The sequence below is a fragment of the Neolamprologus multifasciatus genome, chromosome 20 (assembly GCF_963576455.1).
Source record: "Neolamprologus multifasciatus chromosome 20, fNeoMul1.2, whole genome shotgun sequence".
NCBI lineage: Eukaryota > Metazoa > Chordata > Actinopteri > Cichliformes > Cichlidae > Neolamprologus > Neolamprologus multifasciatus.
In genome coordinates, this window is record NC_140458.1 from 9041056 (window position 1) to 9066956 (window position 25901).

General features: G+C 40.1%; 3 protein-coding genes across 7 annotated transcripts; 2 read left to right on the top strand and 1 right to left on the bottom strand.

Moving 5' to 3' along the window:
- Positions 1-981: 981 nt before the first annotated feature.
- Positions 982-10068, top strand: rad21l1 (RAD21 cohesin complex component like 1). Of its 3 annotated transcripts, none has more exons than XM_085144818.1 (14): positions 982-1093; positions 1395-1561; positions 2233-2362; positions 3256-3355; positions 3613-3716; positions 3838-3942; positions 5204-5305; positions 5463-5585; positions 5687-5916; positions 6742-6823; positions 7191-7333; positions 7428-7538; positions 7792-7866; positions 9016-10068. In XM_085144818.1, the coding sequence occupies exons 2-14, from the start codon at positions 1415-1417 to the stop codon at positions 9202-9204; spliced, it is 1641 nt and encodes a 546-aa protein (XP_085000944.1). In that variant the 5' UTR covers positions 982-1093; positions 1395-1414; the 3' UTR covers positions 9205-10068. The 3 variants fall into 3 exon arrangements, with proteins under 3 accessions (XP_085000944.1, XP_085000945.1, XP_085000946.1); XM_085144819.1 differs by having other exon boundaries at positions 5481-5585; XM_085144820.1 differs by lacking the exon at positions 7792-7866.
- Positions 10069-10171: 103 nt separating this feature from the next.
- On the top strand, positions 10172-19951 carry snpha (syntaphilin a). 3 transcript variants are annotated; one of them, XM_085144814.1, is made up of 5 exons: positions 10350-10465; positions 13468-13584; positions 14024-14155; positions 14636-14785; positions 14953-19951. In XM_085144814.1, the coding sequence occupies exons 2-5, from the start codon at positions 13541-13543 to the stop codon at positions 16283-16285; spliced, it is 1659 nt and encodes a 552-aa protein (XP_085000940.1). In that variant the 5' UTR covers positions 10350-10465; positions 13468-13540; the 3' UTR covers positions 16286-19951. The 3 variants fall into 3 exon arrangements, with proteins under 3 accessions (XP_085000938.1, XP_085000940.1, XP_085000941.1); XM_085144812.1 differs by lacking the exon at positions 13468-13584 and having other exon boundaries at positions 10172-10465; XM_085144815.1 differs by lacking the exon at positions 10350-10465 and having other exon boundaries at positions 10526-13584.
- fkbp1aa (FKBP prolyl isomerase 1Aa) lies at positions 19751-23919 on the bottom strand. The gene is made up of 5 exons (XM_085144841.1): positions 23790-23919; positions 23641-23688; positions 23005-23117; positions 20462-20633; positions 19751-20201 (listed from the first exon to the last, which is right to left on the bottom strand). Exons 1-4 carry the CDS (start codon positions 23824-23826, stop codon positions 20502-20504), a joined length of 330 nt encoding a protein of 109 aa, XP_085000967.1. The 5' UTR covers positions 23827-23919; the 3' UTR covers positions 19751-20201; positions 20462-20501.
- Between the last annotated feature and the right edge of the window lie 1982 nt (positions 23920-25901).

A 25901-nucleotide genomic window follows, 5' to 3' on the forward strand; every position in this document is an offset into this window, starting at 1 on the left:
TTGATTGATTCCTGTTTGCTATTTATCCCTGCTGTCTACTATTTATATTTTATTCTGGCACAGTTGGTGTGCAGTACCCACAATTTTGTTGTACATGTATAGTGACAATAAAGGACTATTCTATTCTATTCTATTCTATGTAGATTAAAGCTCTCCTTGAGGAAAGTACTTACATATAACAAATTAAGAGTTGTTTCCATGCTGTTATCATACATTACCAAACATTATATTGTATATTAAATAGTACTCTCAACTGGGACTGGTGGAAAAGTTGAGAATTGGGTGGGCAGTTTTATGAAGTACTTCCATATATGTATGTCCTGGTAACTTTATTGTAGTGGTGATTGGGGCATAAGAGTACTTTAGGTACTTAACATATGGGATCTCCATGGAGTCTGACGTTTGCAGATGACAATGTGAAGTATGGTGAGAGTAGGGAGCAACTGGCAGACAGCCTGGAGGGAAGAAGAATGAATGTCAGCAGACATAAGACAAAATACATGTGTGCAAATGACAGGGAGAGATGTGTCAGAGTGAAGCTGCAAGGAGTAGAGGTAGTTAGGGTAGATTAGTTTACCTGAGAGAGAAGGATGTTAGGTTAGGGTGAGATGGATTCAGATGATCTGTGGCGACTATTAAAGGGAGCAGCGAAAAGGGAAAAAGAAAATAGGCCATATTTTCTGGATAGATGGATGGTGTTGCACTTTGCAAAAGTCCTTGAGCACTACTTAGACAGCTAGAGACCAGTATTGTTAGAGGAAGACTAACTTTAATGACAATGAACATAACTAATGGAAATCACTCTTTTGCTGTTCTAATAAGTTTTCTTATGAATAATTGATTAAAAATTATTTAAATATGTGAATTTCTTTTCAACTTAAGCTTGAATAGTGAAATGTGTGATTTCTTGATTTTTTTTAAAATACCACAGGTACTTTTATAATGTTAGTAGTTTTAACAAAAAAAAATATTTGTGGCCATTTATATCAACTGGCTGTTGTTGTTTGTTTTTTAATTGACGTAAATGGCGCCAGAATAACCCCTGGCGGTGTTATGCTGTTCAATGTCAAAAGGCGGCACTTTCAAAGTTAAGGTAGGCGGCTGTGTTTGTGTCGGGCCTTTACTGTGCTTGTGTAAAATTAATTATTATAACCCCTTTATGCTTTTAGCTTCACTGATAACAGTAAAAGTTAAACTCACGTGAAAAAATTCTGATTGGCGTACAGCTTCGTAGCTAACTCTTAGCTAACTTCGTTAGAGGACATTGACAGTAGAAGTCAGGCTTAGTTAGCGGTCAAGGAAACACCTATTTTCTAAACGTAGCTAAATCAGCATGAGAAAATTCAGCCGAGACTTGAAACATAATTAAACAAACATTGATATTTCCCTCACAGGTGACAGCTAACTTACCAACATGTTGTTCTACACACAACTCTTCACTACTAAGCGCGGATCACTAGCCAAAATCTGGCTAGCAGCCCACTGGGAAAAGAAGCTAACGAAGGCCCATGTTTTTGAATGCAACCTGGAAACAACTATCAGAGAAATAATTTCACCAAAGGTAAACGTTTTCAAAGCGCATATCCATAACCACATATTATGGGATAACTTAAGCCAGTTATTATAGTTTCATGTTGACATTAGCATTATGATTTTTCGTTGTACTTGAGCAATGAAAATAAAGGACCATTCTATTCTATTTGAACTGTTTTCATTTCCGTTTAGTTTCAGTCAGTTCCTAAAGTGGATTTGCTTGGTTCATTTCAGTTTTTATGTTAGTTTTAGTTTGGGGTTTGTTTGGTTTTTTTGTTTTGTTTTTTGTCTTTTTAATTAAATGAGTATAGGAGGTATTTTTCCATGGGCAAACTTTCAGAGTAGATAGCACAATATAAACATGAAACTTTACAGTGAAGCCAGCTGACACACAACACAATCAGACATCCCAGTCTTATTAAACAAATAGTTTTCTTAACAAATTTAACCACAGTGATAAAGACTATTGCTTTCCCTTTTCTGGGTTTATACAGAGCACAGGTAGGGTGGAGATGAGTGTCAGGTGTCTACTTTTTTAAGTTTAAATAAACACTTTTTTTAGTCTTTGAGTTAAATAATCATGATTTTATCCCTGAAATAACTAAAATTCTTTTTAACGGCTAGTTTTAGTTAATCTTTTATATTAACTATATTAAAAGAGTGAGTCTGAGACGTGAGTTTGTGTGTGTTCTTTTGTAGGTGAGAATTGGTTTGCGGTCATCTGGTCATCTGCTCCTTGGTGTGGTTCGAATCTACTCCAGAAAAGCAAAGTATCTCCTTGCAGACTGCAGCGATGCCCTGATTAAGATTAAAACAGCTTTTAGGCCAGGTAACCTCACCTTGTTGAAGTGTGTGTGTGTGTGTGTGTGTGGGTTAAATAATTTAAATTCTTTCAGAATAACATTGTAAAATATTTTTAATCAGAGCAGCTTTGTTGTACAGTTTATGTGACAGTTCCTCGTAAATAAATAAAGCTAAAACCTGAATTTTAGCGGAACCACATCTTATTTCACAATCTGATCAGAATCAGAAAGACTTTATTTATTCACAAGGGGCAATTAAGATGCAACAGAGCAGCATGATGTTGAAGATGAGGACAGGGCATAAACAGGCAATAAGAGTGAGATAATAAATACACAGAATATACAGTATATACACAGTTTTAAAATTAAAGTGACCGAAAGGCAAATAAATAACTGTAAGTGACTAAAAGTGAGTAAAGTGTTGGCAATATAAAAAGAGTGTAGAGTAGTTTATGTTTATGGGTGTGGGAAATGGTCTTATCGGCTGATAATAAGGAAAGGATGGTTTTCAGAAATTGATTAACTGCCATGTAAAAGATTTTCCATTCAGATTTTATGTGTATGGTACATAAGACTGTGTGTTTGTTTTTTTGTTTTTGAACCAACCATGTAATGCAACAAAAAGCTTCAACAAAAATGCAACATTGCAATATTCATGAAAGGAGTATTTATGAAAACATGCTCTATGTGTTAGAATGCATTAGTTTCACTTATATGTATCTAAAGTAGTGACAGATGGTATCCCATTTATGACATAATTGCTTAACCAACTTATTTTAAGAAGGAACGTTTTCAACCCCAAGAACTTGAGCTGATCTGTGGTTTTCTCATGTACACGATCACAGCAAACAGTCTTTCATCAAACCTATGGTGTGAAAACTTAATTTACCTACATGCTCTTTCTCTCATAATACACCAGGTCAGACGGATCTGCCGGTGGAGGGGCTTGAGGCCACAATAAAAGCGATTACCTTGGTCGAAGATTTCACTACCTTTGATCCCCAGCTTCCAGACCCCAGGCACTGTTTTCCTCACTTCTCCAACACGTCTAACCTTGATTGATTGATTTTTATGACACGCTTGCCAATATAAAAGGATATGATTAGAAGGATTGCTCATATGAAATATAAGGCTGATTGTGGACTTACCTATTTTCTAAGTTATAATTCTGTGTTGACTTCCTAAAGTAAGGCTGCCCTGCAATCATACATAATTTAATTACTTGTTATTTATTTAAACCTGATGAATAAGTATTCTGTTTGTGTCCACACACCAGTGACATAGATGTTGTGGACCACTTTTCACTGAACCAGTGTCGATCAGAGGAAATCACTCTGAAAGAGGATTTTGGAAATAACTTTCTAAACTTTGCAGACATTGGTAAGAGCTGAGTTGTTTTCTTGCTTAAGTTGAGTTGTTATTGTCTTTGTTTATGTTGAGCCTGATTTCATTCTGTCATAGAATATTATTAATTTCTTCCCTTACTTGTCGTTGATTGTAGGAGATGAGCGCCAAAGTTATAATGCATTGATGGATGTGAGCTTCCAGAGCTTGGCTCAACATGGAGATGCATTCGGGGATGAGGACCGAGGATTTGACTTACTCGGTATTCCATCCATCCATTTTCTTCCGCTTATCCGGGGCCGGGTCGCGGGGGCAGCAGCCCAAGCAGAGAAGCCCAGACCTCCCTCTCCCCAGCCACCTCCTCCAGCTTATCCGGGGGAACACCAAGGCGTTCCCAGGCCAGCTGAGAGATATAATCTCTCCAGCATGTCCTGGGTCTGCCCCGGGGCCTCTTCCCGGTGGGACATGCCCGGAAAACCTCGAACCACCTCAACTGGCTCCTTTCAATGTGGAGGAGCAGCGGCTCTACTCTGAGCCCCTCCCGGATGGCTGAACTTCTCACCCTATCTCTAAGGGAGAGGCCAGCCACCCTTCGGAGGAAGCCCATTTCTTGTTAAGAATCTCGTTCTTTCGGTCACTACCCACAACTCGTGACCATAGGTGAGGGTAGGGACGTAGATCGACCGGTAAATTGAGAGCTTCACTTTTACACTCAGCTCTCTCTTCACCACAACAGACCGGTGCAGCGTCCGCATCACTGCAGCCGCTGTACCAATCCGTCTGTCGATCTCCCGCTCCCTTCTCCCATCACTTGTGAACAAGACCCCGAGATACTTAAACTCCTCCATGGCCTCAGATTTGGAGGTGCTGATTACTCGGTAGTCTTACGTGAATTGATGAGGATCAGTTTACAGTCAGTTTTTAGCCAGAAGAACGTATTTAAAAACAGATCCCTCTCTGGGATACTGACTGGCTCTAGTGTTACTTTTACTGTAAAGTTGTGATGCCAGAAAATATTCATTCAAATATATCAGTATTCAGCAGGCCATTAAAAATTGGTGTTTTGTCACCAAATGCATACAGATCAAAAAAGGAGTATAAACCATTCTTGCAGTAGGTGACTGAGTAAAATGTCACAGGATATGCTATAAACTCAATCAAAGCTCTCCTTTTTCCAGTCGTGTTTGCAATCCTTGTCCTGGTTATAAACTGAAATGTTTGACCTGGATTGCTCACGTCTGCTATTAGCTTTGGTGTTTGTGAGAGGAGACTGTCTGTCTGGGCCTTCAGGTCCTTGACAGGACTCATGTTCATGTATTCTCTCAGGGATCCAACATCTGAACTGTAACACAAAGAATAAATAGCCTTTGAGACACGGCATGGCTCCTATCTGCTTTTTAGTTTTTAATAACAAATGAATCGTTGTATGGTTGCAGATGGTTTCTTTATTTTTGCTTTTTCACATATCCGAATTAAAATTGAATTATACTTTTGTTTTATTTTTTCCTCCACTGACTTTGTAGATTTTCTGGCGCAGTCCAGTGATAATGCTGAGTCCACAGAATTCATCCAGGAGAATCCACAAAATGAAAACCTACCGAGCTCGCCTTTACATGATCAGCAAGGTGATATTTCATCGTGACTGTATTTTACATTAGCTGTTTAAATCACATTTTCAATTTAATTTAAACAGCTGCAAGTGATATGCGCTTGATTGTACAGCAGCGCAGGGGAATTGTGTTGTTCATTAAGAGAGTAAAGAGCTGTGTTTGCTCTGAACAGAGCCCATATGTTTGGCAGATGCTAACAGAACAGATTCCATGGAAGTAGAGACCCCGATGGCGAATCAGACCACCCTGCTCGCTAATGAGGAGGCCTTTGCTCTCGAACCTGTGCCCATCACTCGTAAGCACCAAGCATGCCAGTCAAAAGCCACTCACATCAAAACAGCTGAAATGCCACTCTTTCTCACATAACCTCATGTATGATTAACTGTTTTTCTTCAGCAAACTCTGAGAGGAAGAAGGGGAAGAGGAAACGCAAGTTAGTGGTGGATCAGACTAAAGAGCTGAGCAACGAATGCATCAGAAAGCAGCTTTCTGACTTTTCAGATCTGGTCACTCCTTTGGACATGGCCCCGCCCACTGTGCAGCTAATGCAGTGGAAAGAGAGCGGAGGTGCAGATAAACTCTTTGCACAGCCGTGTTCCACCGTTTTATCGCTCCAGATAAAGGAGGTGAAACCCTGCTACATTCTCAACAATATTAATCCCACAATAATATCACCACTATTGTCTGTTTTTTCTGGGAGTTGTCACATAAATGATTTTCTCTTTCAAAAACCTTTTCTGGTCCACTTCCGGACACCTTCCAGCGCTGCTATTTAAGCTGAGCACTGTGCAATTTCACGACAATCTTTAAACCTATTTACAGAGGAATCATTCATTTGTCTTTTAAACTAATGTACCTTTTGGTAATGATAGTGAATTCGATTGCTAAAACTAGTTTTCAGGTAAAGTCCGAAAGACCAAAAGCATCACGAGTGGGACTGGCAACATGCTTGTTGCTTTAGCTTGTGTTGGGTTTTCTGGTGATTGTCTTCATCTGAAAATCGCTGAGTTATCTGAGGGGGGGCATACAGTGGAAATGCTGTAATGACTACTGCAAATACACGGTTTGATCCAAACGCAAGAGACTTTTGGCCACACTGAAACAATCATAACTCGTCACTTGCCAAATTTGCTTCCCTGTGAGTTCCTTCACCTGCACAAAATGTAGAATCAGTTAAAGGATTCTCATTTTGACACGCTGCAGGAGATCCAGCATTCATTGCTGATGTATATAGTGCGAGAGGACACAATGAGACTTCCACCAAGTGGTCTCAAAATAGCAGCTGTGCTCGAGGCGTTCTGGAGGTGCATGAGAAGATAATAGATAAGCCAGTTTAACTCAAGTAAAGGCTTTTTGATTTTATGAGGTGATTTTGATTAAACTTTACATTTTGGCGCAAAGACAAAGTTGAATCCCTGCTATTAATATTATGTCACATTTTACATTTCCAGCTTTTTGCTAGGAGTTTTTTCCAAGTGAAGCGCCGTGGTGTATGTGAGGATGTTGAGGAGATGCGCCACAAAGAGCATAAAGGTATTTTATGTTTGTTTATTCATTTCTATGGTGTTATTTCTGTTATTACAGTACATGTGTAATATAACAAAGTTAAAGCTGAGAGGCAGGAGGTGAAAAAAACACAAAAGAATGGTGGAGAAAGTAGGAAAGATCATAATAAAATGATCTTTCCCCTGAGCTTGTTTCTGCCAGAGGCTTCTTCCTGTTGAAATTGAGTTTTCCCTTCCCACTGCTTCCAAGTGCTTGCTCATAGATTTCTTTTGTTGTTGTTGTTTCTGTATTATTGTAGGGTCTTTACCTTACAGTATAAAGCGCCTTGAGGTGACAGTTGTTGTGATTTGGTGCTATATTGTTGTTAATGTATGTGCTTTGTCCTGCTCCTTAGCTCAGAGGGAACTAAGTGCCCTCACTACAGAAGTCAGTGTCATGGATTTATCAGCTGATCCTGAAAAAACACACAACACTGAGCTGACTGAACACGATCACGTCAACGACACCCAGCGTGAGAGCTACTCACAGCTCACACAAGTAAGTATTAACATGTTATGTAAAAAAATCATAATTCCCCTGCTTTCACTGTTTTTCATTGTCCATAGCTCATAATCTGTGCTCTTTCTACCAGGATGAAAACAGGTCAGAGCTTACTCATCCATCACTTCCATCTGAAGACTCCATATTTGTCCACCCATCTTACTTGGAGCACAGCACGCAGTCAACTTCCCTCCACACTCAGGTGCTTGCGGACACAAACAGTTACAAATAGAAGCAGGGCAGGAAACTGTCCTCTGCCAACCTCTGCTTCTCACCGACCTTAACTGTGGAATGAAAGTGAACTAATAATGGATGATTGTGTGTGAAAATAGCTAATACAGTAGACGAGCTCCAATTTATTAGCACTTGACAGATGGCGGGTGTTCATTTCCCACCCTGCCTTGGCGATGTGCCCAGCATCACTGACTGAAATATGGTGCCTTTCTTACCTCCAGTCTATGCTGAATAGCCAGGACTTTGAGGAGAGGAGGATAACCAGGCGAGCACAGAAACTTCTGAACGCACTAAAAGTAAGACTCTAAAAATAAATGGTTGGACATTAGAATTAAAGTCGCACCAGCTACTCCATCTTGGATGTAACTGGGATTAAAATAGATGGGAAGAATGCATGTTCAGGACACAGGAGTGTTGTTTGTCCCATGGGGTCTACTTAATTTCAGTTTGGATGTTACATAAGCCGACTTAACATTAGTACTTGGTTCCTGAAAAACACATGATCGAGACAAAATTCTGACCTGACTGTTATGGTATAGATATGATAAAGACATCCTGATTACTCTGCAAACATTTCAGTGTTGAGTAAATGACAGCTAACAGTCTTAGCTTGACATCTGCGATCCTGCTACTGAGGGTTTAAATAGGGCACATCTGATTGTTCAAAATCAGTCACGTGGAGGTTTTGAGTGTGGCGTCCTCTTTGCGACCAATTTTATCTAGCGAGTGTGAGCAGCCTCCCACAACCACTCGAAACTATGTGAAGAAAACACATTTTTCCCTAGCAACCTTTGGTCGCCAGGAAATCACTAACCAGTTTCCAGGTTTAGGAAAGGGTTTGTTTTTGTTTTTGTTTTTTTGAATACTGGTTCTAAGATGAAAGTTGTCCCAATGTCAATGACATAACCTCACCACCTTCTGGACATCATTGTTGGCCTTAGGGAGATGATGTATTCAAGAATTGTTTAATGGTATCCTTTTACTAATTAGAATAAAACTGAACAAATGTTCTTGACCTAAAGGAGAGTAGCAAAGTCCAGAAAAAGCTTAGCATACCGGGGTTGCCTCTGTTTCTCTTTCTGAAACTTATTTGAGTTGTTACTATCCAGAAATGCAACTTCACCATGCATAAAAAAGAGAGAATTAACATATACATAAATGTAAAGGGATTAAGTTTTGTTTATACTTACCAAAAAGAAAAGACCTGCTGGTCTGTTGGTTAGCACATCTGATCGCAGCCATTTAGTAACAAAATTAGTTGACAATCAAATTTTACTTAATAATATATTGAAGTTTATTTTAAATGTGGACACCCTGTACTGGTACCCTGAATATCAGAAACTGTAGTCAGCGTGGACAGGAATTTAACAATGAGAGGGATGGGAGAGGATTAGGGATGATGTACAGGAAATTAAACTCTTGCCTGTGTGTGTTCGTGTTTGCAGCAGAGCCAGCATGACAGCAAAGACCCTACGTTCAGCCTGCAGGGAATTTGTGAAGGAAGCAATCGCTGGCAAGCTGCAACCACCTTCTTCTGTTTCCTCGTCCTGAAAAAACAAGAAGTCCTCCGCCTGTGTCAGACCGCTCCCTATGAGGACATCTCTGCCACACCTGGACCCAAATTCTACAATTAGTAAAAAGCAGAAGTCAGTCTTCTAAGATGCCAGCTTGGGTTTGTAAATGACGCAGAATCACCGTGTGTCTGTTTAACTCTGATAAGATTATATTAAAGTTAATGAAATAAGCTTCTGGAATAAATAGTATAAACTGCATGATATGAACACATATTACTCTGTTTATATGTTTGCTTGTTCTGGGTTTCAGTGAAGGAACACGTTTCCTAAAATGCTTGGCCAGACTGTTTTATCAGGTCTCTGATTTTATATATTCAACTCTCTATATGTTTTAGTCTGCTTTCTGCTTTTTCTGTCGTGTATATTTATTCCAGACACAAGATCTCAGAAGTTATTTCTGTGACCAGTTACACAAAAAAAAGTCACATAGCTCTTTGTTGTTTTATCTGAAATGTTGCTGTTCTTCATTCTTCAAACCTTTCTTTAACAAAGTATTTAACGTGACTCTTTAGCAGGTAGAAATATGACTTTATGTTACTGAGATTGAGATTGGATTGTCAGCAATCTGTTTCACATTTTTAAATAATTTCTGCCCCATCACCTTAAATTCAATCTCTTTATTTAACAGCACTGAGAAACAGATTCTTTGTGTACTGTTTACTAAAACGGTAATGATTGACTCAAAAAGCTATGTTTATTTGTGAATGCTTTTCTGAAGGTTTCTGTGTCATCCACTCAGGTAGGGACACTAAAATTATCTAAACTTTATAGGAGAGTGAGAGCTGACTGTTGATAAAGGCCTTTTGTTGTTAAAGTTAATTATTTAAGTAGTGAGAATTTAGAGTTTGAAGTTTCTCTATTCGTGCTGTGTCTTGTACTGGCTGATGCATTGTGGATTGTGTTAAAGTAAATGCATATATCGAAGCACAGACTTGTAGTTATTTCTGTTCTATGCAAACAAACTTTGCTTTATCTGTGAATTGGAGCATAATTTTCTTTCTGCAAGTCTGTCCGTCACCTGGGTTGTTGAACAGGGTGCTCAGCAGCCTGCCCGTCTTTATTAGAATAAAGGATTCACCTGTCAGAAAACAGAGACATGCAGGTAAATCCTGCCGGATGAGGCTTTATGATTCCCTGCTGTCACTTTAAGAAGCAGCGATGCAGCAGACGCAGTTGCCTCATTAATCTGCGGGCTTCATGGCTGCAGGATGGACCCTCATCAGCACCACCAGCATCTTTTCTTCTTGCTGCCACCGGGGACCGTTAAGTCAGGCAGAAACCGAGGCTTTTCCGCGATGCACAGCTGCCACCTGCCCAAATGGTACCGCTTCACATGCAGGTTGTTGTCGGTCTTTTGTATCTGCAGGGAACGTTTGTTTTGAGCTTCAGAGACATGGTGATATACCCTTGTTTAGTAACCGTATCATACGGTTACTCAACATGATCGTATGTAGGACACAGCTGGGGCGAAATGTGCTTGTCAGCGGTTTCGATTAGAAGCGTTGTCTTCGGTAGAAAGTACCTGCTGGGGTGTTGGGTGTCCTGTTTAGGGACTCGCTTGCAGTCAGTTGGCCATGCGAAAGTGATGAGACTTCTTTAACTGCTTATCTAACAGCGTCTTATTTTAGGCGACAGATGTTGAAAATCATGTGATTCAATACCGTAATGATGACTCAAGGACAAAGCGCACCGTCCCCATCTCTCCTTGTGATATTTATCCGGAAACATTCCCGGCATCCCCCACCTCCTGGATCCTCTGCAGGGTGCCTAAATGCTGCTTTGAGTACAGTTTTATGCCCCGGCTGTTTGAAGCTGCTCGCCTCCACAGTGAACACCGAAACTCACACTTACGTAAGATGATTGCGTATTTCTCGCCAGCTCTTAGCACTTGTTGCGCAGACGGAGGAGAGGGAGGTGAGATTTCCTGCCTCGTCGTCCTAGAAATTAAATATAGGGCACAATGAGACGCTTCCGGCTCGCTGGGTGCGCTTTTCATTAGCAACAGAGTTACAGGTCTGTTGTGTCTGCAGCTGCCTGAAGAGCCGGTACATTTTGAGCGTGGATGAGCAGGTTTCCTTAAGCTTTACGCAGAGCTGTGAGACTTCTGAAGACAGATGAGAACATTTTGTCCTCATCTTGGATTTTTTTGTGCTGGTTGGGTTGAACAGAAATGGGCTGTATAGCTACCATTAGATCACCTTGATTATACAAGTGATTTATCTGCGAAAAAACTATTTTTACCTATGGGATAATTAAATTCAGGGAATGTATATGTATTTAGATTCTTTTTCATTATCAACATGTATAAACTGCTTAAATTAGTAAATACTTAGCCTGATTTACAATCAGTTATTATAATATCTAAATGTAAACTTTAAATAAAAAGCAGATATAATGCTCTCAAGTGTACCATACAATATTTTGTGATTTATGGGCTTAGTAACACTCTACAAGCACAAACTGCAACATTTTTGGCTGTAGAAGTAAATAAACAGCAGAGCAATGGTTTCTATTTTTATTATATTTTGGGTAGAAATTGCAAATGAAATCACATTTGTGCCAAAAGATGCCATGCATGCAATGACAAATGAAGACTTAAAAATGAACAAGAAGTCCTCAAAACCATAACCAATAGATACACAACAGGAAGAAAAAAGAAACATTTCAATCTATATACACTAATATACACTCACCAGCTACTTTGTTAGGTAACCTGTTCATCTACTCTTGAACTCAAATATCTCATCACCAAACCACAAGCCAGGATCTCGGTGCATTTAGGAATGTAGACATGGCCAAAACAACTTACTGAAGTTTAAACTGAGCATTAGAATGAGGAGGGAAGGCCGATTTAAGTGATTTTAAACTCAAGTTGTTGGTTTCTAAAACTGAGGATCTACTGGGATTTTCCCACATGACCATCTCTATGGTTTACAGAGAATTAATGAAAAAAGAGAAAATATCCAGTGAGCAGGAGATATCTGGGTGGATATTTCTTGTTGATCAGAGGAGAATCCAGACAGACTGCTTCAAGCTGAGAGGAAGGCAACTGTAACTCAAATAACCACTTACTACATTATAATATACACAGAAGAGCAGCTCTGAAAACACAAAATGTTGAACCTTGAAGCAGACCGGCTAGGGCAGCAGAAGACCACAGCAAGTGCCACTCCTGTCAGCCTTTTTGCTTTCTACTCTTTTGTAAAGTGTCCTTGGGTATTTTGAAAGTGTTATACACATCAAAGTTCTTCTTCTTCTTATTATTATTATTATTATTAGCCAAGAAGAGGTAACTGAGGCTAGTATTCACACAAACTCACTAAAATCGGATATTAGCAGATTGAAATAATTCTGTCTCGTATTAATGGTTCATGCTGGTGTATGTGCAATGATGTGGGTGATATTTTCTTGGAACACTTACTGTTGCTGACTACATCCATCTCTTTATGACCACAGTGTATTGATTTTCTGATGGCTACTTGCTGCAGGATAGCACGCCTTTTGGATGTTAGGGTGGAACAGTAGATTCTCATCAGGAATGTCCAGCTAACAAATCTGCAGCAGCTGCATCTCCGAGAAGTGTTTCCAGCACCTTACTGAAAGATGGAAGGAAAGCAAGGAATAAGTCAGTTCTGAGGGCAAAAGGTGGGCCAGCCCAGTATTTCAGTCAGCAGTCAGGTTGCTTTGAGTTTTAATAGCACGGCTGACATTAACATTTTAAACCTGCTGTTGTGAAGAAGGGATTCAAACTGATTCAAACCTTCATGTTGGGGAAACAATCAGGAGTGCCTGTATAGTTCTAAAGACAGAAATGAAATATATTAAATTAAATATAGAGATTAACACAGTTGAAATTACAATAGTACAAACACATGCAGGAACCATCTCTGTTCCACTATTTAAGTATTTGTGAACAGTTGATAACCCCAGTGACTGTTGACTCTGCCAGCCACCAAAAGTGAGGCTTTGTCTCTGTTTTATAGCTTTTTATAGCAGTTAATGTGAAGTTTCATCATGTTTGCCTGCAGCTCTGCAGACAGGGAGGACACAACATAGAGAGAGGCAGCTGCGCTGATTGTAGACTTACTGTGTCGCCTTTGTGTCAGCAGAGAAAGGAGGCTTTATCTGCTGCTGCCTAGACTATTTCTTTTACAAGTGTCAGCGTTAGACTTTTGTCACTGCCTTCCAGCCTAGAGCCACATAATGGCAACACACAAGACAGTGTTTTAGAAGCAAAACACACTCCTTGTCAGGTTTTGGGATTCAGTTTTCTTCATGCTGGTTTTACCTGTGATATGTTTGTGTCTGTAACGGTGATTACAGCGCAGCTCTGAGGGCTCCTAGTGTCCCTCTCTAGAGAGAGCCGTGGAGACGTTGGACATTCCTTTGCACATCGATGTCTCTAACTCCAAGTCGAAAGCCCTCCTCAGGTCAGCGCAGGTACTGTTTCTTCTCATTTTTCTCTCTTTTTTTTTCAGCCAAATGGCAAAAAAATATTACGTATTGAGTGTAGCATTAGTTCAAGCTCAGCTGTCACGCCAGCAAATCAGCACCTACCAGCTCAGCAGCTATCTTTCTACACACCAAATTGGCTCATATAGGGCATGCTATTTAAGCTGCTTCAGCCTGCTTACAGTTGCTGCATATCTGCAAGCTGCTTTGCGACCCACTTCCACCCCAGCTCTTTCTTGAATGTGCGTCTCGATTCTGTCTTGTATCTGTTGCCATTGATGTTTGCTTTTTTAAAATTTTCTCCAGTTATAAATCTTTCCACATCGAAATAAAAATCCTCTTATGATTATAGTTGTGCTGATTGAAATCAGATTTTTGCAATTATTAATAATAATATTATTAAGTAATAATTTGATCTCCCAACGAGGCGCTCGGTGGGAACTAGTGGCGGCAGCGGGCGATATTCCCACAGCGACACATCCAGTACTCACACCTACCCTGGTCGAGTTAGGCCACCAGAGGGCAGTCCTACAGCCCGGACTTATCCCAGTACCCCCAGGTAACATGCAACTTACACTCCTGTAGTCTAACAGTCGGAAAATAAGGCACCAAAATGTTACCAAAATTACCCCAGATCTTTTTATACTCAGTCATCTTCTCATAAAACATTCAAGTTCAATGGACTGCACGCAGAATTGCCCAAAGCCATGGATGTAACTGACTGTCTGAATGTGTTAGTCTTGTGTCGGACTGGCACGCTCTTACAGGGGATTTGCCAGCTGAGACTTCAACTCCCCTCGGTTTCTGCAATAACTGTTGAATTGAATTACCAGTGCTGACACAATGCCAGCAAAAACTGGCTGATATTAATCTAGAGTAAGGGTTTATTGGAAGGTTGTCGGATTGGTTTGTGTTTTATTTTATATCACCAGATTTCTGTTTAATGCTACTATACTTTACTACTCACTGTCAGTCAGCTATCAATTTATACTCATTATATGTGATTAAATCCAACGTTTTTCATCCACGTGTGATTCAGACGTCAGGTGAAGCACACAGCTTGCAGCGACAACCATGGGATCAGGCCCCCGACCCCAGAGCAGTACCTTACACCCCTTCAACAGAAGGAGGTGTGTATACGACACCTGCGAGCCAGACTGAGGGAAAATGTGGAAAGGCTACAGCACAGGTTAGTCTTTTTCTCTATACCCCTACTTTCCTTGTTGTGGTTGCAGTTGTTGTTGTATGAATACTATTTCATTTTTTGCACTTCCCTAGTACTTCCCTACACTGTGTCTGTGTATGAGTGACTCTGCAAAAATAACTGCTATTCAAAAATCTTTACTTCCTCATCAGGGACTGTGAAATAGATGAGTTAAGGGCACAGCTGTACAGGATGCAGGAAGACTGGATAGAAGAGGAATGCCACCGTGTTGAGGCCCAGTTAGCCCTAAAAGAGGCCCGCAAGGAGATCCAGCATCTCCAGGAGGTGGTTGAGTCGGTAAGGTCCAACCTGGGTGTACGGCAACAAGACTCCCATGACCACAAGCCATTCTCAGGGTTGCAGGGAGGTCGGCCAGGTGGGAAGTCTCGCTCCTGTGGATGTTCCCCAGCCAGCACTTTAACCCGCAGCGCCGCCCACTCCAGACTGAGCAGCGAGGCTCTGCAGCTGGAGCGCGGCTCAAGTGCTCCCGAGCCGAGCGGAGCATCGCAAACAGCAGGACAAACTCACCTGCTCCTGGAGGCGGCCCTGCTGTCAGAGCAGCTGCCGGCACAGAGCCACATCCGAGGCCCCCCAGCTGTGCCACGCTCTTCCACCTATGAAAGGTTGTGCAGCGGTGGGGCTGTGTTGCCAATCTCACACTCCTGCCACACTCTCAGTAGCAGCTGCAGGTGCAGTGGACACACCTACCTCCCCCACCATCACTTGTTTCTGCACTTACCTCAGGAGGAGGCCCCAGTTACGGCTGCTGCAGTCCCGGTTACGGCTGCTGCAGTCCCGGTTACGGCTGCTGCAGTCCCGGTTACAGCTGCTGCAGTCCCGGTTACAGCTGCTGCAGTCCCGGTTACGGCTGCTGCAGTCTCTGCTACTGAGTCTAACCCCATTCCTGTTCCTGCAGCAGAGAAGAAACCAGAGGTCCGCTCCCAGGCCTGCAGCCCCACCATGACCTGGCTTTGTGAAGAAAGCAGTGCAGAAGGCCCAAGTGTAATTTCTTTAGTCTCAGCAGACATAACCCCATCAGAACAACAACGATTTCCATCATCTTTACCTCCTCTATCCCTTCCTCAGTATATTTACAATGCAGAGCCATCAGAACCGGACAAACCAGCGGGACCTCAGACCTGCCAGCCCCACCCTATAGCTCCACTACCAGTTAAGCAGGAAGCTACAGTAGTGGAGATAGAAGAAGACAATAAGGATGAAAATGGAGGAGCTGGTGAAGAAGGTCATTCCCCTCAGCGGTGCCACTGGAGCCGGTACTTCCTAGTAGATCTCTTGGCTTTGGCAGTGCCGGTGGTTCCAACCATGGCATGGCTGTGCCGAGGAGCACCACAGGAGGTCATGCCGGTGTACCACATCGGGTCCTTGCTGAGAGGTTGCTGTGCTGTGGCTCTCCATTCACTTCGACGTCAGGGTGCAGGCAGGGGCCGCAGACCCGCCAGCATGAACGGAACAACATCAATCTGAAACTTTCAGCCACGTTTGGCATTAAGAAAAGACTCCAAACCTCTCCAGGCACAACACTGACTTTACTTTATAACATTTCAGTCTCAACCTCGCATTGGATATCAAAACTTATAAGATTTTTAGAGTCTGTGATCATGCTTTGCCTTAGAGAACAAAAGATTAGTTGTACATCAAATACTTTCCTTACTGATATAGTCTGTATTTACTGCTACTGCCTGCACTTTAAGTGGTTTTCTCTTTATTGCGGTTTGCATGTAACCCACAGTTTGTTTGGACTCTCTTGCTTGCATTAAAAAGCCCCTTCAGTATGCGATGCCTTCAGAGCAACAATGTACACATTATGAAAATAAGAGAAATAGTGTGTGACTGAATGCTTCTCTAATTTCATCATCACATTTTCTAAATTGTTCACAGAGAATGTGAGAGTCACAGTCATGAAATTCCTTTGGCATCGCTGATGCCTCACCAGAGCAGAAAAGTACATTAGAGTCAGCACTTTTGTGACGTGTTCAGAAGCAGTTGATAAACAGAGCACACAGGGTGTGGGTGCAAAAGAGAGGAAAAGCATTTGTTTTTGTATCACAAACAATGAAAAAAAATTTTGGACTTTCTGAGAAGCAAAGATGTGAACTGACTCTAGTGAGAGTGAAACAGACAGATGGATGTTTTTTTTTTTTTAAATTCCTACAACATAAGGAAAACTGTATAGACTCCATTTCAATCCTGCTGGGACACATGAATAAGGAAGTGCATCTGTGACCAAGAATAGAGAAGCAGAAATCTGCAGGTTAATACAAGGTTATTTTACATAATGGAGATAATGTAAAGGTCTAAATTGTGAAAAATACTTTTATAAGGAAAACATTTATTACATTTTGGATCTTAAAGCTAACTAGCGTAGTGTGTGTGCGTGTGTGTGTGAAAGAGAGACAGTCTGATTTGCTCCATCCTTTAACGCAGCGGTCCCCAACCCCCGGGCCTCGGACCGGTACCGGTCCGTGAGTCGTTTGGTACCGAGAGTTGAGGCTCAGGTGTGAAATGTATGGTTTTCAGGGTTTTTATCGGATTTCAGCGTTATTTTGTTATCGTTTTTATCGTTAACTCTGTGTCCCTGGGTTATGAATAAATCTTCTTTTTTTCGGTACTGGTACTAGTTTTATTTTGTTGTATTTATCCGCGACATCTTAAAGGCCGGTCCGTGAAAATATTGTCGGGCATAAACCGGTCCGTGGCGCAAAAAAGGTTGGGGACCGCTGCTTTAACGCACACTCAGATCATTTATCTACATTGTATCTTAAGGAGATAAAGAGGGAAAGTTGGAGATTTAGTAACCGGTGATCCACACAGATGAATGGCGTGAGTCGCGAGAGCACTTTAGTGAATTTGTAAAGAGATAACAGTTTGACACAGGTATATATTTTCTGATTCATGTCTGCACAGCTGCTAGAAAGAATTAACATAATTATTTTTGGCAGCAACTGTGGCTTCTTTCACTGTACTGCAGTCAAGCCTAATGCAGTGTATCAGTGTTTGAGCATTAATATTATAATGTATCTATTTCAAGTGGCCCTTTGATGTGACTCAATTGTCATCACAAACTATGACGTGCTGTAAATGTAGTTACCGATTTCAGCCTTATTATGCAAAAAGAACAAAGGTTTGGCTTTCAGGGATCCTTCCAGTGAGGTTTTTGAGAAGTTTAATCAGAGGTTCAGCGTGAGGAAGAAGCAGACAATTTTACTGTATAATAAAGTCTGTTGGAGCAGCGCACAATGTTGTCTTCAAATTTCACGCTATTCATTTTTGTTTGACTTTTGTTCCAAAGCAACAGTATTTCCTTTATGTATTTGTATTTGCGCAGTGTCACTTCAGTCATTAGAAACAGCCAAATATTGCAAAAAATACTGTGTTTCCTTTGTTCTTGGAAATAAAACATGCTTCTGTTTTCTATTTTCTTTTGTTAGTGAGACATAATAATATGAATTATTAAGGCGAGACATTACAGGCAGAAACACTTTTTTCTCCATTGCATTATCTATGCAAATGAATGCATATTAGATAATACATCAGCTCATCTGCATATTTAAATATAAAATTTCAGGAACTGTGCAATGCCAAACCTTTTTGTCAATTATTAGGGGAAATTTCATAGTAACTTACCTCTTAAAGTTTACAATGTATATCTTGAAAGGTTGCTTTGATTTTTTTTTTTTCTCACATATTCTGAGCCTGATGCATTCACCTAACAGGTGAAAAAATCCCCAGTTCAGTCCTGGGAGGACACACAAATCCCTTTGTAGTTGCAGCATTAAAGGGCACCCGGCATAAAAACTGCCAAACCAAACGTGGAGCTACCTACTGTGGCGACCCCTTGTGAATAAGGGAACAGCCCAAAGTAGCTTCTGTATTCTGAGCCTACAAATCTCCATTTAAGTAGCACTTACATTCTTTAAAATCCCCAGCTCGATTCTGTGTTATATTATTGAAGTTTCTAAAGATTTATAAATATATCAATCTGATTCCTGAAAACATGGTGAAAAGGTCATTTTTTTCTGTCTGGAGAAACAAGAAAATATATCAAAAATATGCTGTGTAAAGAATCTTTTGATTAATTTGTTAATAAAATGAAACAAGAATATTCCAACAACCACAAAAACAATGGAAACAAAAAAAAAAATGATGCCACATTAGAAAGAAAATGAAACTAACTCAAAGTTTGGAATACAGAAAAAACAATTATTTTATTTTTTTAAGACCATTACAAAAACCAACAAACACAAATATAGCTCTGTAAAAAGCAGCCATCAAAACTGAACTTTGTCCAATTTTTGCTCACAAAAAAAAAAAAAAAAAAAAAAAAAAAAAGTGAAAATTTTAATAAAACTAAGACTTAGAAAGTATTACACTCAATATTCCTTAAGATTAATTGGGGGAAATAACACGGTGGTATTTTATACCCTGTTCACCTGTAGAGTCTCACCTTATTCATGCATCAGTGCAAAGCCCCAGTAACAGGCCTAGAAGCCAGTTGACAAATTAAAGAATCCTGCAGCATCCATTGAAAAGCTGAATTTAACATTTTTATACCCTACGTGGTTGCATCAGAGAATGCACATTTTTCCCTAACAACTGCTGGTTGCCAGGGTCACTGGGCCTGTTTGACTGTGGCTTAAAATGACAAAAAAAGGGCTATGAAGTGACACAGAATAACTCTGAGGAGAAATAAACATCATTTTACTTAAAAATCGCTCTTTAATGTATTAGAATAAGCCATTCCTAGAGGAAAATTTTTCTCCTTTAGCTGTGGATATTAAAGCAAGCAGGTATTTTTGGCTCATAAATTAAGACGATCTTCCAGGTCCTCTAACGCTCTTCAGGAAAACGTTTGATTTTTGATCCCCTGATTATGACATGCTCTGGGCATTTTTGTATTTTAGAGTACATAACAAAAGTAATTCATAAAAATATTGTGTCAAACAATTTATTCTTATTTTGAATCAAGACAATTCATTACCCGCAATCAATACGATTTTATTGTAAAGGCCACAAAGCCACAGGAATGAGACTCATTCAGTATTTATGACACTTAAAACATGGTCCTGGTGGCAGACGCATTTAGTCAGTCAAACAGCGGCAATAAAGTCAATTTGAAGTCCAAAAAAAAAATATGACCATAAAAATACAAAGCAGTATATGACAAAATACATGTGATAAGATGGCCTATGACTTATTACTGTCTGGAATCTAAAGTATAATATAAGGGATAAAGTTTTAAAGCAAGTGACAAAACAGAACTTGTATATAAATGTAAAGGAGAGTGAAATAGTGTAACAACAGACATAGGTCCTATGCAGGAATCAAGAGCAGGAATCATTTGTTAACCTTTTTCCTCCATGTTCCCGAGATAGGAGTCAACCTGCAGTGAGGGGGGAAGAGGGAAAAAAAAGCTCAGAGCTGTGATTAAGAAGAGGAAGAGTGGATTACTGACACTAAAGCTTGTTATATCCATACTATTTAATCTCTGGACATAAGCAACAAAAGATAACTGTATAGTCACTGTAAGCATGTGGAGAGCGATAGTACTGTTTAGGATTATTAATACATATGTTTCCCTAATTGCGCCGGGTGTTACAAATCTAATCATGTTGATTATTCACATTATTAAAAGTGTCTCACCCTGAAAATTCGAGTGGAATTAAAGTTGAGTGCACAAGTTTCAGGCCTCCAGACCAATCAGCTCTACATCAAAGGTGAGAGTGGCATTTGGTGGGATGATCCCTGGGTGACCTTTGCTGCCGTAGGCGTAGTCTGGTGAGCAAATAAGCTTTGCCCGCTGACCCACACTCATCTGTGGAGAAGATGGAAATGAAACACTACTGCCGCAATCGAACTAAGTAATAGATTTATTTAAAGGCCTCTTAATAGTACAGGCTCTGTTTATCTTAAACTAATGCAGTTAAATGCAACGGCAATCTTAATAATGTTAGTCTGTGGTGATGCTGAACTGTGTTTTGCAAAGGCATTATTAGTAAGGATGGGCAAGCGGCAGGAAAAAACAAAACTGAATTATGTAACCATGTGTGCCTGGAGTTAATTATTGCTTTACTACTACCAGAAGGTGGCAGTAACATGCTTACGAGCCATTTTCCAACCACCATTGAAAAACAAAATTAGACAAAGAACACAATAGGAACCACCAGTTATGGGAGCGACATTTAAGACGCTGAGAGTAGATGGCGCACAAACAGGAGTAACCTGCAAATCCACAGATCAGCAAAGCTTTAAATAAGCCATGTTTAGCCCTTCTTTGAGTAAGGAAATGAAAACAAGGCTCAACGTTAGCTTGGCCAGGGAAAGCTAGCATGTCACAATCATAAGAGAGCAGTTTAATGGTAGTGTGCAGTGATCATGTTTCCTCTTATTTTCTGTCAGATATGTACAGTTACAGTGGTGGATAATGTTTATTATGAGGTCAGCGCACAAACAAACAATGTGAGGCAAAAGCTCCAGCTTTAGATCCCCCCATCCATTCTTGCCTTTAAATGACACCAAAAGAAATGGGGATGTCCCTAATATAGTCAGTTCAGGCCAGGACCCCAGAAACTCAAACCACCTACGGTTCAAATCTTATGTTTATGAAGGGCAACCAATAAGAAGAAGGCTAGCTTGAAGGTGTGGTTTTCAAACTATTTCTGGTACATCCCGAGATAATTTTTATATGATATAAAAATGTCATATAGCTATATCATTGCTATAGTAACACCATGCGTTTATGAGCATGTCTGGGAGCGACAGCCATGGGTCATCCTCCAATAACGATTTAGCACCTAAAAACTTTAATAACCTCCAACAGAACACGGTGTATTACAAAATATGCAAGAAAACTATTCATGCTGCAGGTGAAAACAACAAACTTGTTTCACCACTTGAGGCAAAAACAGACAACCAAGTACAACCAGGCTACAAAGAAGCAGATACTAACAGCTCGTGATGTGCAACCCAAATGTCCACAGATCACTTCAACAAGTATTGCTGGCTAGCCTCACACCACATGAGTGGAAGCACAAGCAGTGGATAGAAATTACTGACATGGTTACATGGTGGAAAACCAGGACTTTAAGCAGAAGGATAAAAAGCTTGACCAAAGACACAACATCCTGTGCAGCTTCAGAGCAGTTATGAGTTAATTTAGTTATTGTTAAACTAAAACACTGAGCAGTTCTTTTATAACTTAACTTAAATTTTCTAGGGAAGAACAAGTGCCTAGGCTACTGTTGTGCTTGCATTTGATTTATGCTGTGTCACTGGACATAATGCTGCTGCTGGCAACTTGTTTCAGTACATTCACACTTCAAATTAGGAAGTGTGCCATCAACAACAGTAACTTACTAGAGAAGAAACGTAGAAAATTCACTTCATTTACTTTCACTTATAAAAACTGCTGCCTGCAAGCATCAATAAAACATTTTTCCCGCATCGCAGTTCTTGTTATTGCAAGTTTTCGTGAAAAACTAATATAATTTTAAGGCTATATCACCCACCCCTTCTAATCCTATAATAGCTACTTTAGTAGAACCCATGAATAAAAATATAGAGACTAAATTGGGCATAATAGGTCTTTTGTTCACCCATCTGAATGTGCATTAATCCCCCAAAATCTTACATGGTTCAATAAAACACAAGCTGGAAACAACAGAACAAACATCACAGCATTATATCATTAAAGATAAATAATTTCTAACAGTAATAATTGCAAAATTACACTGGGTTAATGGTGGAAAAGTATCATAACAGCGTGTTAACAGCTGGAACAGGCTCTGTGCCACTTAAAGCAACAGGAAAGGCAGATAGAGGATGAAGAAAAGAGAGCAGAGATGCTCCAGCATCACTTGAAACCACTAAAAGAGCTGTCAGTGCTATTTGGATGCATTCAGTTCTAATGAAAGAGGCTAAAAACAAGGCCCACTTATGCAAAAATAATACCATCAATCTGGAGTAACACAAATTTATTTCCATACTCGTCACTACTGACAGATGTTACAGCTGAGATTGGGCTAAATACCTCCCAATATAAGCAACGCAGTTAAACGTAACTATAAAAGCATTTCATGCCCCCCAAGAGAGAAAGATCACAATCGTTACTTTTAGCCGTTGTAAGGAAAACATAGCTAGTTAAGTAACACCTGCATAAAGGTATTCAGTGCGGAAATCTTGCTCACCTGGGCTACTCCTTCTTCCCATCCCCGAATCACCTCCTGGTGTCCGATCTTAAATTTGAACGGCTTGCCCCGGGACCTCGAAGAGTCAAACACTTTACCGTCTGCCAGTGTGCCTGGAGATGAAATAAGAGTCCGAAGGTTGGTTAGACATGTCTGAATATCTAACTCGACACAGAGCTCGGCTTGTTGATAACTAATCCCACTTTTTTGCACCCGGCTGTCTTCTCCAACATGAGCTAACTGCTTAGCCGTGATGCTAGCGTTAGCATAACGGGTTCCCGGATAGTTTACGTTAAGAGGCTTCAGCTCAACGAACTTAACTACTCTTCGGTCCCTCAAATAAAGACAATTCTGGCCGGTTTAAAAGACCGGGGGTATAATAAAAGTATGCGAGTATTAGAATAGCTGATGATAGCCCAACAGTCAAAATAGTCAGTCTGTTAACAGAAGCTAGCTACAATGCTAACCAGCAGAAGAAGCAATGGGCACTCGGGTACTGTTAGATGAAACTAACTTGGCTCACAATTCACCCAATCAGACACCTTTCACCCAGGTAGGGGCTAGAGGAAACATTCAAAACGTTAAAGAGCATCCAAATCAGCGTCCAAATCTCGGAGCTCCAGCCTCCGCACTCACCAACGTAGTGCACCACGACGCGCTGCCCCTTCTTCGGGAAAGTCCGCCCTGAAAACAGGAAAACAGAGAGAAAAGTGGCAGAATAATGAAGCGCACACTCTCGGGATAAAAACAATATTAGACTGTTTAACAAGTCACATAATTCTCACCGTCACCCGGAGTTATAGTCTGAATTTCTACTCCCATTTTCGCTCCGCTGTATCCTTCTTCTGGACCACCCTACAATGCGAGCGGAAGCTGGAGGCATGGGCGGCCTCCTGACGAGCGAGTGGGCACGGATGGAGGAAAAATCCACCAATGAAGCAATATTATAACAATTCTATAAGAATATCTTACTTGGAAACAAGGCCCAAGTAAGCGTTTTACGTTTTACGATTGCGTGATACTAAGACGAGCATTTAAGTCAGATGATTGGTCCATATATATACATACATATATATATCTATATGGATATAGTTTTTTGTTTTTGTTTTTTTGTTTGTTTGTTTGTTTGGGTTTTTTTTTTTTTTTTTTTGGGGGGGGGGGGGTCTGCATGATTTAAGTTTTATGGTCTTACCCCATCGGGAGATATCCCAATTAGGAAAGGTCTCATTTGAGATGACCATGACCATGAGGGATTTGGATTATTAAAAAATCAATCTAAAGTAGTATTAGGTTATCTTGGAGGAGTCATGTTACTTGAACACTTTTAGGTATAAATATATAGGCTTGTTCAGAGATCAGATCCTGGAGGAAATGCAATGCAAGAAATGACTCAGTGAAAAAATCAAATCACTTTTAAGAGTGGATTTTTTGCATTTCAGGCCCCTTCGTGCATTGTATTTTATAACAGCTAATGAAAACTCAGATGAAATTAATCAGACATATTGCAGTTGAAACTTGCATACCTCTACGTTTTCTACAATAAGGGAAATGATACTGGCACTGGTATCAAAAACTCTTGTTAATATCCACCCATCTAAGTAACTGCTGTCACTTATTGCAACTCTGAACCTTTTTTTCAGCTTTTACATCTATTTCACATCTATTTTTATATATATTGTGTTCCTACAAATTTGGAAACAATTATCATACACAGAGCAGCAAAGTCAAAAACAACTAGGTTCAGCATTGAAACTGTAAATCTGTAGTTGGGATAGGTGTTTACAGCCTGCATGACACTGTTTGTAATCTGGAACATTGTTAAAAACTTGAATGACTGTTTCATTTCCCATGTTCCGCACCCCACCTGACTTCTTTGTTGTTTCTTTATCGTGATGGGATGAGCTACAGAATGCCTGCACGTATGCACCATGTTTCACAACAAAGTGAACGCAACACTGGTTCAACACATGAACCTACTGACATTAGCACCGTAACATCCTGTTATTTCAGATGAGGATGGAAAATGAACTGATGTGACTTTTATCTGTGATGGCTGAGGATTTGCAGTATTGTTTGTTTGTTTTTTTACTATGTGGAAGCAAGAGAACTGGTTCTCCAGGCTGCCATGTCACTCATTTTCAATCCAGTCCTGAGCATTTTTTGTTTGTTTGTTTTGTTTTGTTTCATTAAGCCTATTAACACTGACCTAAGAATCATATAAGCATAAAAATACACCAGTCACCATACACAAGTCAAGGGATGAAACAGTCTTTTGTCTACACATAACAGGCAACATTAAATTGTATATTTAGGGACTTTGTTACTAGCAATCTGTTGCAAAAACACATAATTACTAGTTATTTCCTCAGTCAAATGTATGAAAAATGCCAACGATAACACAGTTTGACAGGTATAAAATATTTTTTTTGCACCACTAAAGTGATTCCCAAAGAGTTATTAGCCAAAAACTTGGCATATCTAGACATCATGTACAGTGTCCTCAAAGTGGAGGATAAATAAAGAAGTGTCAGGTCTAAGAAACTATCCACAACAGATGAACAGTATCTGAAAGTCATGTTTCTAGGGAAAAACCTCCTCGCAACTGTTTTGATCACTAGCAGATTGCTGTGGTCGGCCACAGTTTGCATAGAACACTCTGACTTGACTGCAAACACTCGTCAAATTTAATAAATGATGGCACAAATAAGTGATTATGGACATAATGTATTTATATGAAATTCAGGAACAGGAAATCTGCTGACCTTGGTCCAACTTAAAGAACAGACACTGACAACATTAGTATACTATCACAACTTTACAGATTTATATTATGACCTGTAGAATTTTTTTTATTTAGTTTTAAATTGTGAACTGTTGTCTATTACTGCACTGTTTTG

Excerpts from the sequence above, each read along its gene's own strand:
- rad21l1 (XM_085144818.1), top strand. The coding sequence starts at position 1,415 with ATGTTGTTCTACACACAACTCTTCACTACTAAGCGCGGATCACTAGCC. Across the intron at positions 3,356-3,612 it reads CCCCAGCTTCCAGACCCCAG|TGACATAGATGTTGTGGACC; the intron begins GCACTGTTTTCC and ends TCCACACACCAG. Across the intron at positions 7,867-9,015 it reads AACTTCTGAACGCACTAAAA|CAGAGCCAGCATGACAGCAA; the intron begins GTAAGACTCTAA and ends TCGTGTTTGCAG.
- snpha (XM_085144812.1), top strand. The coding sequence starts at position 10,353 with ATGGACCCTCATCAGCACCACCAGCATCTTTTCTTCTTGCTGCCACCG. Across the intron at positions 14,156-14,635 it reads ACTTATCCCAGTACCCCCAG|ACGTCAGGTGAAGCACACAG; the intron begins GTAACATGCAAC and ends CGTGTGATTCAG. Across the intron at positions 14,786-14,952 it reads GTGGAAAGGCTACAGCACAG|GGACTGTGAAATAGATGAGT; the intron begins GTTAGTCTTTTT and ends CTTCCTCATCAG.
- fkbp1aa (XM_085144841.1), bottom strand. The coding sequence starts at position 23,826 with ATGGGAGTAGAAATTCAGACTATAACTCCGGGTGACG. Across the intron at positions 23,689-23,789 it reads GACTATAACTCCGGGTGACG|GGCGGACTTTCCCGAAGAAG; the intron begins GTGAGAATTATG and ends TCCTGTTTTCAG. Across the intron at positions 20,634-23,004 it reads GGGAAGAAGGAGTAGCCCAG|ATGAGTGTGGGTCAGCGGGC; the intron begins GTGAGCAAGATT and ends TCTTCTCCACAG.